The sequence below is a fragment of the Aotus nancymaae genome, unplaced genomic scaffold, assembly GCF_030222135.1.
Source record: "Aotus nancymaae isolate 86718 unplaced genomic scaffold, 86718_ANA_hifiasm-v0.15.2.pri h1tg000014l, whole genome shotgun sequence".
Lineage (NCBI taxonomy): Eukaryota > Metazoa > Chordata > Mammalia > Primates > Aotidae > Aotus > Aotus nancymaae.
This window is the reverse complement of record NW_026988425.1, coordinates 112,019,153-112,032,251: the sequence shown is the minus strand read 5'-3', so window position 1 is coordinate 112,032,251 and position 13,099 is coordinate 112,019,153. Positions and strand designations below refer to the sequence as shown.

Genomic DNA, 13,099 nt, shown 5'->3' with positions numbered 1-13,099 from the left:
CTAAATACAAATTGAGATAGTTCATAAAAGAAATGGGGTTTGCTACATGTGGTTTTTAAGCTTCTCCTTTGGTTGCATGTTATGAAACTGGTCACTGTTTTTCTTAGATAGGAGTTCCAATCTCACGGGCAAAAACTTTTTTCCCATTAGGACTATAATAAGTAATAAATATTGTCTAATTAGAGTATTTTTATTAAATTGTTATTTATTTTAATCTCCTCCTAAATATGTGTGACAATTTTAGTTGTTATGAAAGTAAAATATAGGATTGAATGTATTATCTTTTTCAGTGTCTTCACGTAGCTCTGTATGCTAACTGGTTTATATGGCAATGCTTGTAAAAAATCATATAATGAATACATTTTCTTGTTGTCTTTATAGAGATGGACCAATTTTGACAAGATGTAATGCTACAAGTGCGCCTGATGGGATATGTTCAGTCATGGCATCTGAACTTTGTAAGACGATCTCTGTGGCAAGGCTGGAAAAGCACAAGAATTTGTTCTTAAATTATAGGAATCTGCACCATTTTCCATTGGAGTTACTGAAAGATGAGGGACTGCAGTACTTGGAGAGACTCTATATGAAGAGGAACTCCCTGACAACCTTGGTACAGTATTATATTACACTACAAAAAATCATTTATAAATGTGATTAAGATCCATTTTACATACCCTAAGATATTCAGACCAAGACTTATGTCCCCTATTGTTATATATACAGGTAATATAAATACACACACAGGGGTTTCTCATTGGCTATGAATTTGTTATTCACGTTCCTGCAGTTATGAGGTTGCAGGAGAAATTGTGTAGGAAAGGAAAATATTCACTCATGTACCACTTGTAAAATTAGTACCCATTCAGAAACCGTTCTTCATTTAGTGTGTGCATCTGTATGTTAAGCTTCTGAGGTGATTTAATCAGACCAGTTAAGTAAACAAGATCAACAATGCTTTTGAGTTATAGTCATTAAAGGAAGAATGGCTTGAAAATTAAAGCATTAAGAGAGGCATTTGGGAAGCTTAATGTAACTTTTGAGTGTTTTGAAAACAAAACCTTTATGATTGCCCTGTGAAAATTAAATGATTTTGAATTGGGCTAGCATACAGTTTTTTGGAAAAAATTTTGCCACGGAAGCAACATTTAATTTTCTCTTTTTATGTTCTAAGAATAAGCACATAGTTTCCATTATAATCTGAATTGTATCACATATAAGGTAAACTAAAAGTTTTTCAAGAGAATGTCCAAATCAAGCTTTTTATTCTCACTATTTATTGTAAAATTTGGTCTCTGTATTAAATGGATTTACTTTGTATGGCCTTTTCTGGTTATCACAACCTCATTTGAATCTTTTACTTGAATTCTAGTTCTCATTCATTTTAGATGATTTATGAAATCTTACTACTTTGTGAATTCACCCATTCTTCATTCCCTTCTCTATATTGGACTTTGCTAAATAACTGGAAAGTGTATCTTACTGGCTTCATGTATATGGCTTGTTTTCCTGGAAAAGTTTTATTTAATATGTGTACAATGCCCATAAGTGCGTAAAAAGCATTGTAAAATTAATTTTTCTTTGCTCTATCTAGAAGTAAATAGATAGGCATGTTTTGTTCTTTTGTGATTGGCGTATTGATAAATATGTTGAGTGTCTACTTATATTTCTGAAATTAGATTTTTCAGTTTTCCATCTTGGAAAATCTATATACAGTTATATAAATCCCTTTTTGCAAAGTCATCATTGCATGATGTAAAACCATATTAGTATTTTTTAACCTTTTAGCAAGAAGTGGTATAAAATATTTTGACAAGGATTATACCCTAGATTTTCATGTGTTTTTTTCTTTATCTCTAAAGAAATATTTGTGAGTTGATTACTTATTAATTATCAACCATAACCCAATGGGATAGACTTTGTTCAGAGAATTGACCTTTGCTTATAAAAGTCAACCTTGTGGGTGGACCACTCGGCTGGAAGCGTGAGGATCTGAGCCCAGGGGTCGGGAGGCAGGTGGGGAGGTGGAGGCAGCTCCTGCGATTGAAAGGGACTTGAGACTTACTGGCCACACACCATGAGGGCCCTGTGGGTGCTGGGTCCTGCTGACCTTCAGGTTGGTCAGAGCTGATGATGAAATTGATGTGGATGTTCCAGGAGAAGAGGAGCTGGGTAAAAGTGGAGAAGGCTCAAGGACGGATGATGAAGTAGTACAGAGAGAAGAAGAAGCTATTCAGTTGGATGGAGTAAATGCATCACTAGTAAGAGAACTTAAGTAGGAAAAGTTTGCCTTCCAAGCTGAAGTTAACAAAATGATGAAACTGTCAATTCATTATATACAAATAAAGAGATTTTCCTGAGAAAACTGGTTTCAGATGCTTCCAGTGCTTTAGATAAGATAAGGCTACTATCACTGACTGATGAAAATGCTCTTTCTGGAAATGAGGAACTAACAGTCAAAATTAAGTGTGATGAGGAAAAGAACCTGCTGCCTGTCACAGACACTGGTGTAGGAATGACCAGAGTAGAGTTGGTTAAAAACCTTGATACCATAGCCAAATCTGGGACAAGCGAGTTTGTAAACAAAATGAATGAAGCACAGGCAGATGGCCAGTCACCTTCTGAATTGATTGGCCAGTTTGTTGTCGCCTTCTTTTAGCAGATAAGGTTATTGTCACATCAAAACACAATGATACCCAGCACATCTGGGAGTCTGACTGCAGTGAATTTTCTGTAATTGCTGACCCAAGAGGAAACACTCTAGGACAGGGAACGACAATTACCCTTGTTTTAAAAGAAGAAGGATCTGATTACCTTGAATCGGATACAATTAAAAATCTCATCAAAAAATACTCACAGTTCATAAACTTTCCTGTTCATGTGTGGAGCATCAAGACTGAAACTGTTGAGGAGCCCATGGAGGAAGAAGCAGCAGCAAAAGAAGAGAAAGAAGAATCTGATGAGGAAGCTGCAGGAGAAGAAGAAGAAAAAAAGAAACCAAAGACTAAAAAAGTTGGAAAAACTGTCTGAGACTGGGAACATATGAATGATATCAAACCAATATGGCAGAGACCATCCAAAGAAGTAGAAGGAGATGAATACAAAGCTTTCTACAAATCATTTTCAAAGGAAAGTGATGACTCCATGGCTTATATTCACTTTACTGCTGAAGGGGAAGTTACCTTCAAGTCAATTTTATTTGTACCTGCATCTGCTGTACGTGGTCTATTTGATGAAAATGGATCTAAAAAGAGTGATTACATTAAGGTCTATGTACGCCATGTATTCATCACAGATGACTTCCATGATAGGATGCCTAAGTACCTTAATTTTGTTAAGGGTGTGGTGGACTCAGATGGTCTTTCCTTGAATGCTTCCCTTGAGACTCTTCAGCAGCATAAACCGCTTAATGTGATTAGGAAGAAGTTTGTTCGTAATACTCTGGACATGATAAAGAAGATTGCTGATGAGTAATACAATGATACTTTTTGGAAAGAATTTGGTACCAACATCAAGCTTGGTGTGATTGAAGACCACTCAAATCGAACACGTCTTACAAAACTTCTTAGGTTCCAGTCTTCTCATCATCCAGTTAACATTACTAGCCTGGACCAGTATGTGGAAAAAATGAAGGAAAAACAAGACAAAATCTACTTAATGGCTAGGTCCAGCAGAAAAAGGGCTGAATTTTTTCCATTCATTGAGCGACTTCTGAAAAAGGGCTATGGAGTTATTTACCTCACGGAATCTGTGGGTGAATACTGCATTCAGGCCCTTTCCGAATTTGAGGGGAAGAGATTCCAGAATGTTGCCAAGGAAGCAGTGAAGTTTGATGAAAGTGAGAAAACTAAGAAGAGTCATGAAGGAGTTGAGAAAGAATTTGAGCCTCTGCTCAACTGGATGAAAGATAAAGCCCTTAAGGACAAGATTGAAAAGGCTGTGGTGTCTCAGCCAGAATCTCCGTGAGCTTTGGTGGCCATCCAGTACGGATGGTCTGGCAACATGGAGAGAATCATGAAAGCACAAGCGTACCAAATGGGCAAGGACATCTCTACAAATTACTATGTGAGTCAGAAGAAAACATTTGAAATTAATCCCAGACACCCACTGATCAGAGACGTGTTTCAATGAATTAAGGAAGATGAAGATGATAAAACAGCTTTGGATCTTGCTGTCGTTTTGTTTGAAGCAGCAATGCTTTTGTCAGGATATCTTTTACCAGACATTAAAGCATATAAGATAGAATAGAAAGAATGCTCTACCTCAGTTTGAACATTGACCCTGATGCAAAAGTGGAAGAAGAACTGGAAGAAGAACCTGAAGAGCAGAAGACACAACAGAAGACACAGAGCAAGAAGAAGACAAAGAAATGGATGTGGGAACAGATGAAGAAGAACAAGAAACAGCTAAGGAATCTACAGCTGAAAAAGATGAATTGTAAATTATACCCTCACTGTTTGGATCCTGTGTGGAGAGGGAATGTGAAATTTAAGTCATTTCTTTTTGGAGAGACCTGTTTTAGATGCCCCCCACCAGTCTCCTCCTCCCCTGCACTGTAAAATGTGGGATTATGGGTCACAGGAAAAAGTGGGTTTTTTTTAGTTGAATTTGTTTTTTTGAGACGGAGTTTCACTTGTCGCCCAGGCTGGAGTACAGTGGTAGGATCTCGGTTCACTGCAACCTCCACCTCCCAAGTTCAAGTGATTCTCATGCCTTAGCCTTCTGAGTAGCTGGGATTATAGGTGCCTGCTGCCACACCCAGCTGTATTTTTGGCAGAGACAGGATTTTACCATGTTGGCCAGGCTGGTCTCAAACTCCCAACCTCAGGTGATCCACCCGCCTCAGCCTCCTAAAGTACTGGGATTATAGGCGTGAGCCACTGCCCCTGGCCTAGTTGAATTTGTTTTAACCTTCCTCATGAATGTAAATTTGTACTATTTAACTGACTATTCTTGATGTAAAATCTTGTCACGTGTATAAAAATAAAAAAGATCCCAACCCCCCACAAAAAAAAAAGTTAAGCTTTTGGTCTTGTGGTAGTTTCTTAGCTTCAGTTTTTTATTTATGAAAATAAGAATCGGGCTGGGCGTGGTGGCTCACGCCTGTAATCCAAGCACTTTGGAGGCCAAGACGGGCGGATCACCTGAGGTCGGGAGTTCAAGACCAGCCTGACCAACATGGTGAAACCCTGTCTTTAAAAAAAAAAAAAAAAAAAAAATAGAAAATAAGAATCTACAGTAAATTGATGTTTATAATAGCTTATGGTAATACATTTTAATTCTCTGCAACCTTTTCAGTCATCAAAGGTTAAATTGTATATGTTTATAATGATGTATATATTTTACTTTAATTGCTTTCTCTTAGTTGGAATATTTGATTCATGTGTATCAAAGAACTTTGTAAACTATAAAGTGCTGTACAGGTATGAGGGGTTGGTGGGAATGGTAACAGTCATCCCAAAGCCATCCCATTGCCTGATTATATCAGATATATGACAGTTTACAGCACAGTTTTTGAAAACAGGTAAAACACTACTTTTCCTAGAGAGCTCTAAACTGGTAGTGATTCTTAGGGCTCTTGGAATATTTGCTGGTGTTAAAGACAAAGTACAGTTCCTAAAGGAGAGTAATATGTAGAATTGTATTTACAACTGCAATACTGTCCAAAACTGGGGAAAATGTTATTGAAAATATGTAGTATCTTGAATACATTATTGATTAATTGGCCTTTTGCTTATGGAATTTTAGCAGACTTGGGAATCTGCCAGTCACTTCCATTTTCATGTTGTTTTAGTGTTTCTTAACTTTTTTCTTTTGTTTCCTGTTAACATTTTTGTGTGTGTGTTAAATGTCTTCTCTCAGCATTTTCCTCCTTTCTTCTCCTACCCCTCAGTATATTAGGCCTCTTGCTGAGAAGAGAAGTTGTCATTAATACACAACCTCTACCCTTCTCCCTTTTTGCCCTCAAGTTGTTCAGAATCGTGTATTGGCTTATATTTGTAGGATGATTACATGACCAAAGTCCAGAACTTAGTGAATGCTGATATTTAGAATTAAAACGCAAGAAAAAGCCTTTTTGCACATTTAAAAGAATAAACTTTTCAATTGCAAAACCAGTATATGCCCTATGTCAAACAACATAGAGGAGTATCTGGAAAGCAAATCTCTCTCTGTCTAGTTTGTGAAGCAACCAACGTTAATGGTTGAATTGTATCCTTCCGCTTTGGTTCATTTATGCTGCCATAAGAAAACACCATCAAATCAGTGGCTTATAAACAAATTGATTTCTTACTGCTCTGGAGGTGGGGAAGTACAAGATCAGGGTGCTAACCAGATTTGGTGTCTCTCTTCCTGATTTGTAGATGGTGCCTTCTTGCTGTGTCCCCACATGGTGGAAGGGGCCAAGGGTCTCCCTTTGACCTCTTTTAAAGGACACTAATTCCGTTCATGAGGGCTCAGATCTCATAATCTAATTGCCTCCCAAAGGTCCCACCTCTTAACACCATCATCATCTTGGGGTTTAGAATTTTAATGTGTGAATTTGAGGGGGGACACAGACATTCAAACTATACCACCTTCCACCTCCTTGCTTGTGTTTTTGTAATTATATATATACTATTTATATTTTTCCTTTTTTAATAACAAAAGTAGAATCATACATATTTCTCTGCAAGTCTGTTTGTTCAATTCATGATATTCTCATTCCACTAACCTCTAGGCCAGTAGATATATGTACATTCTTGTATGTATGTGTATGTTTATATTTAGGATAGCCTAAAAAGTAGAATTGCTGGACTAAAGGGTAGATTCATTTTACATTTCAAAATACTTTTAGGCCAGGCATGGTGGCTCATGCCTGTAATCATAGCACTTTGGGAGGGCAAGGCAGGCAGATCACTTGAAGCCAGGAGTTTGAGACCAGCCTGGTCAACATGGTGAAACCCCTTTCCTACCAAAAATACAAAAATTAGCTGGGCATGGTGGTGCACGCCTGTAGTTCCAGCTACTCAGGAGGCTGAGTCAGGAGAATCACTTGAACCTGTAAGGCGTAGGTTGCAGTGAGCTGAGATCATGCCACTGTACTCCAGCCTGGGCAACAGAGTGAGACTTGGTCTCAAAAAACAAAAATTTTTTTTAAAGCAATATTTGATTATCATTTATTTGTATAGCTAACAAACCTTAAAACTTTTGTTTTGTTTTGAGACAGGGTCTTGTTCTGTCGTCCAGGCTGGAGTACAGTGGCATGATCCAGGCTCACTGCAGCCCCGACCTCCTGAACTCAAGTGAGCCTTCTGCCTCACCTTCCTCAGTAGCTGGGACTCCAAGCACACACCACCATACCACACCCAGCTAAGTCGTAAACCTTTTTGTAGAGATGGGGTCTTGCTGTGTTGCCTAGGCTGGTCTTGAACTCCTGGGCTCAAGTGATCCTCTTGCCATAGCCTCCCAAAATGTTGAGATTACAGTGAGCCACTGTGCCTGGCCAACACTTTCTTTTTAAACATAAGCTGGTTTATATGGGAATCTAGTTATGTAACTGATAGGTGAACAAGAAATAGTTGTGGGTGCTGGGTCTGGTGGCTCATGTCTGTAATCCTAGCACTTTGGGAGGCTGAGGCAGGCAGATCACTCGAACTCAGGAGTTCAAGACCAGCCTGGGCAACATCATAAAATCCCATCTCTACACACACACACACACACCCGCACACACACCAACCTGGGCAACATTATAAAATCCTGTCTCTACACACACACACACACACACACACACAGCTGTCTCAGAAACAAAAGAGTTAGGATTTTGCTTCCTAACATTTACCTTAGAAAATGTTTTAAATAATTTTTCTATAATTTTAAATGCAATTCAGGAATTATTAAGTCTGACCTTTGTGATAGTTTTAAGATAAATGAGATATTAGGAGTAATATAGGGTCTGGGTTTGTGACATGATAGGTATTCATCTAGTGGTAGAATTGAATGAATGAATATAATGTAGAATTGCATAAGGACCATATTATAAGAGTTCCAGACTGAGAGCCTTCAAGAGCAGGAACTGTGTCTTGCATTCTGCATCTTCAGTGCCTGGCTTACTGCTTAGCATGTGTAGTACACATAATTTAATTCTATGTAGCAGCATTGTAGAAGATTTTTAAAATAAGATCCTATTTGTATGACACTGAAGACTGACTTTGGCACTTAGGAGGAAGAGCATCATTCATTCAATGTGTATTTATTGAGTGCCTACTGTGTACCTATCACTCTTCAAGACACTGACAATAGATATTTTGTGGAACAGCTTCTTACTCTCATGGAATTTTCATTTGTTGGCATTTCAAGTTTAAGGAAAAAAAAAGGAACTAAGACTCAGTGGCAAAATGTTCAAGGGACAAGTTTACAGACCTGTTTTGCTTGCCTCGAGCAGTGGTTTTATAGGTTCCACAGAGCCTCAGGCTTCCTGAGCAATGCTGAGGTGGGGACCAAATAAGAGTGTGTCTCTACTTCAGCTGAAGCAGCTTTTCTTTTGTTTGAGTGTCGGTGTTCTCTATGCAACCCCCTCACATAGATGGGATATGCAGAGAGGTCCTCTAGTAAACAGATGGGTAGAGAGGTCTTTAAGTTTGGCTGTGATATGGGATGGGCATAGTGGGAGGGGACTTGACAACAAAGGAGATTTTTCTTCTAATCTTCCCTTTGCTCTTCCCTTTCCTTTACCCCCTCTCTTCTCTTTTCTAAGAGGACAGAGTAAATGCTGTTGGGAAATTCCCATTAAAAGAAGAGTTGAACCTCCGGATAAAGGGAATAATTAAACAAGTTTCCTGAGAATGAGCTCCAGAGTACACATGGAAGGAGTAACCTTGGGAATATATCTGTTTCTCCCTTGTAAAAGAAAGGGAAGACAGGTGTAAGGACAGATATGCACTAAGGGACAAAGAGGCAGTCGAGAGAGTTTTTGGTCTGATGCTTTTACCAGGTCAGACCATCTGCTTGGGAATGAACATCTGGGGAGAGGGCAGGTTTGAAGACTCACGTCGCAGTTTGACAAGAGAAAGAATTGTTGGGTTTTATTTAGCAAGCAGTTGGTGACTAAGCTTATGGTGGAAACTTCTGCTTGTTTAGGGAACTTTCTCTAGCTGTATCCAGCTGTCTGAGGTATGGAGAAGGTAGACTGTGGCATTCATACAGGTTTAGGTTTTTGCTAGGGGGCTGGAGGTTTAGGATTTGGCCAACAGAATGATATAACGTGAAATCTGAGCTGGATTGGAGCCAAAGGAAGAGTGAATAGAGAGAATGGAGGTGGGCCAAAGTACCCATTGATGTTGAAGAACTGCTGTATTAGGTGTGACTGAGTAAGCCATCTGGGATATGGGACATTTTGGTGTCGGAGAAAGACTGTGGTCATGGAGAAGTTTCTGATGATGACACAGTCTGAGTCTGCAAGGTGGAAGGGGCTGAGGTAGAGCCTTGCAACCTTCCCTGCATTGATATCTGTGGTCTTTGTAAGAAGGAGAAGGAATATAGCTTGGAAGCAACAATCAACGTCTTTTCTAACTCTGAAGTTCCTCAAGGGAGAAAATTAGTAGTGGGAGCATTTGAGGGCTGCAGTTCCAGGAAGAGAGTGTTCCATGGTTCGCTAGCAAAACTCAGGACTGAAATGTAGGAGATCAAAGTTCTACGGCTTTACCTCTTTGGACCTCAGTTCCTTCATTTATAAGAAAAAAGGCCACAAGAGACTTGAAGGAAAACAAACAAAAAATCACAATCTGGAAGCAAAATCACTTAATGAGTTTGTCAACTTCTTTTCTTAATGGAAACAGTTGGCCTTCCTGAGGAAATGAAAGAGTGACTTGCCCAAATACTGATAGAGCTCTCACTAGTTGCTCATTTTATTTTATAAATATGAATGGACAAAAAAGAGGTATCTAAATTTTAATGAAAGAGGGGCGTTTGGCTCATAGCTAACCTCTTGTTTATTGATAACCTCTTTCTAATCTAGTAGCACCATGTTTTCACCCTGAGGAGAAAAACAAGGGCAGATGGATCCTGATTAAGCAGTTAATCTATGCAATAAGAGATAATTTAACTTAAAAATTATATACCACTGAGTGAGGGAAGGAGAGGTCTATCAATCATGTCCCTGAATTGGGCCGGGAAATGAGGCACAGATGTTTTTTCTTTCCTATTGGTCCAGGAGAAAAACATTCCTGACTTTCTGCCTCAGAGATGAACAGGCAAATGAAAAAAGAAAATAGATACCAAAAACATGCAAAAAGATGTTTCAATTTTAGAAGAAGTGACAAAACACTAATCATTTTTACCCATCAGATTGGCAAAGATTAACACCTAGCCAGGCATCTGGGCATCCCAGCTACTTGGCTGAGATGGGAGGATCATGTGAGCCCAGGAGTTTGAGACCAGCATGGGCAACATAGTGAGACCTTGTCTAAAAAAAAAAAAGAGAGATTAATACCCAGTGTTGGAGACAGTTAGGAGAAGTCTCCTGATGGAAATAAATTCAATGTTTTTGGTGGGTGGTTGGGCCCTATTTAGCAAAACTACCTGAATATTTGCGTGAATCGGCATTTTCACTTGCAAGAATTTACCCAGTGGAAAAAAAAAAGTCAGATGAACAAGAATGTTCATCACAGCATTGAATATAATGAAAAATTGTGAAAACCTCAGTATTAATATTGGATTAGTTAAAATCTGAGAGCAGCTAACATTGTTTTAGTCTTTACCAAGTGCTTGGTTTCAAGTAAATGACATGTATTATTTAATCCTCAGGACAATCCTATGATGTAGGCACTATTATTATCTTTATTTTATAGATATTTATTTATTTTTATTTTATGCCAAGTAAGGCATAAAAAAAGAATACATCAAACTGAATAGTGATTATAGTTGTAGATGGGTGGAGAGTGTGAGGGTTGGGCTGGAGGCTGAAAGAAACAGAGCCTTACTTAAGTGTTTATAGGAAAAGGGAAAGGCTCTACTAGTAAGTTTGGTTTATATTATTTTCAGTAAATATATATTTTTATAATTCAGTTAAATAAGATGGTTAGAATATAGTACTACTAAGGGTTTGTCAAGCTTTCTAATCGGTGAGTCTAAATATTTTGATTTATAGTGATGCATATGTTTATGCTGTCTTGACATAGATGACTCTCTTAGCGGGTGGCTAGGGTGAGGGTGAGAGAGGTTGATGGCTAGGAAAGTCACACAGCTATATCTGCCACCCACCCTTGAATTTGGTGATAGTAGGATCAGGATCAAATTAGCATCGGAACACCCTGAGGAGAAAAACAGTAAGGTAAGGAGATGGCCTGAAAGAGCATCATACAGCCAAGTGTGGTAGGATAAACAGGGAGAGGAATTAAGTTTTGTTGTTGGTTTGGTTCATTTTGAATTCCAGAGCAAGGACTTCTTGTTTTTCTCCAGTCTGTTGGATTCTTGTAGCTTGAACTGCTGCTAGGGCCTCCTTAATCACCGTGATTATACTGTTCTTGAGCTAGCTCTGTATAAAAGCATCTTTAGTTCTTAAATTGACTGTGGAAGTATGTGAGTATATCAAATAGTAAAGAATTCTAATGGTCTGTTCATGTTTTAGTGTTTGTAGGTAATGTTTGGTACAGTTCTGGAAAACAGTCATTGCACATTTATCCTGTCTTTGTAATAAACATGTGCCTAAAAATTAAGTTTTGTTACAACAGCTTCTTTTCCTGTTGAATTTTCAGATTTAGAAGATTTTCTTTCATTGTTACCGATTCCTTGTTAGTAATGTGGAACAGTGATTTGTCAAATAATTAGCAAACTCAAGATAAGCTTCTCACATGTCATAAAGGCTTTCATTTTTCAGGAAAGTGAATGTCTGTTTCATAACTCTATTTATGGAATCATAGGATTTTAAAGCTAGAAGCTTTATTGATAATTTAGATAATTTTTCTTTTTGAGGAAACTAAGAAGAGGATAATGGTGGGTTCTAAAGTCACTTTTATGGCTTTTCAGTGCAAAAATAAGGTCTCCTAATTTGTGGTCCAGTTACTTTTGCTTTCATTTTAATTCTGTAGTTATTTACTGATAACCTCTTTCTAGCCTAGCACTACCATGTTAAAATTTAACCACATTTATCCACTGTGGAGAAATGAGGTGCTGCATGTTAAGTGAATTTTCCCAGTTAATCTTTGTAAAGCCTATGTCTGAATTTTACTGTAAGAGTCTAGCTTTAATAGAAGTATTTTTAAAACATATATCATTCATTAATTTTTAAATAAAATATAGGGAACCTGACTTAGCACACACCCTGTAATTTGTAGTTTCTGCCTTGGGAGTTAGGATCGGGATGGTTGAGAAAGAGGTGGCAGGGCTAAGGGTCTTCTTCTTAGAACAGACCATTTTCTTTTGTACTTAAAGGGTATTTGCAAGCAAAAGACTCAAAACCATTGGTATGTGTATGGTTCCACAAGTTTAAATTCATTTTTCAGGCATTCACTATAATGAGGCACCCGCGTACTAGAAGTGAGACACCAGTGTCTAAATAAATGTTAGTCCCACCAAATCAGTCAACAAATACATACATTATGTAAGTAAACTTATACACTGATCTTGGAACATGCTCCCCACCCCAACAAACCAAACAATTATGTCATAAACATGGATTTTTCAGTCTAGGTTTAATCTTATATCATTGATCTGGCTTTATGGGAATGTGTTTGGTGTTCTATTTTTGTGTCTATTTTTACATTGCTTTGAAAATTTCATTTATAAAATTATACTTATTGAATGTTTATTAAATAGGTTTTTTAAAACACAAAACTAGATAAGGCACTTGATTCTGTAACCTCCAACCCTTGCTTCTGACATTTATATAACTTTTAGTTTAACAAATATTTTTAAGGTGAACTCTTGAAGAGGCATTTCAGCAATTTTTATTCCTTATTTTTTCTTTCGAAAATCTTTTCTTGGCAATCAAATTTCCATCAAATTTAGAAACATTTTATTTTTGTAAATGTACTGGGTGTATAGTTTTTTTCATTTTGAGCTAATTCTGTAAGTTTTTGCTAAGTTAAAAATCTCAGTCTTGATTTTTGTTTTACATTTTTTGCCA

The 13,099-nt window shown here is 37.7% G+C and overlaps 1 protein-coding gene and 1 pseudogene across 8 annotated transcripts in view; both read left to right on the top strand.

Annotated features, from left to right (window-relative positions):
- LRRC28 (leucine rich repeat containing 28) overlaps positions 1 to 13,099 on the top strand; it is a 128,962-nt gene that overhangs the window by 3,976 nt on the left and 111,887 nt on the right. For all 8 annotated transcript variants that reach the window (XM_012438630.3, XM_012438631.2, XR_010342633.1 and 5 more), the window contains one exon: positions 382 to 610. In XM_012438630.3, coding sequence (XP_012294053.2) covers positions 443 to 610 — 168 coding nt within the window. In that variant the 5' untranslated portion in view covers positions 382 to 442. Of the gene's footprint in view, positions 1 to 381; positions 611 to 13,099 lie in introns of those variants that run through there.
- On the top strand, positions 625 to 4,989 carry LOC105707629 (endoplasmin-like; annotated as a pseudogene).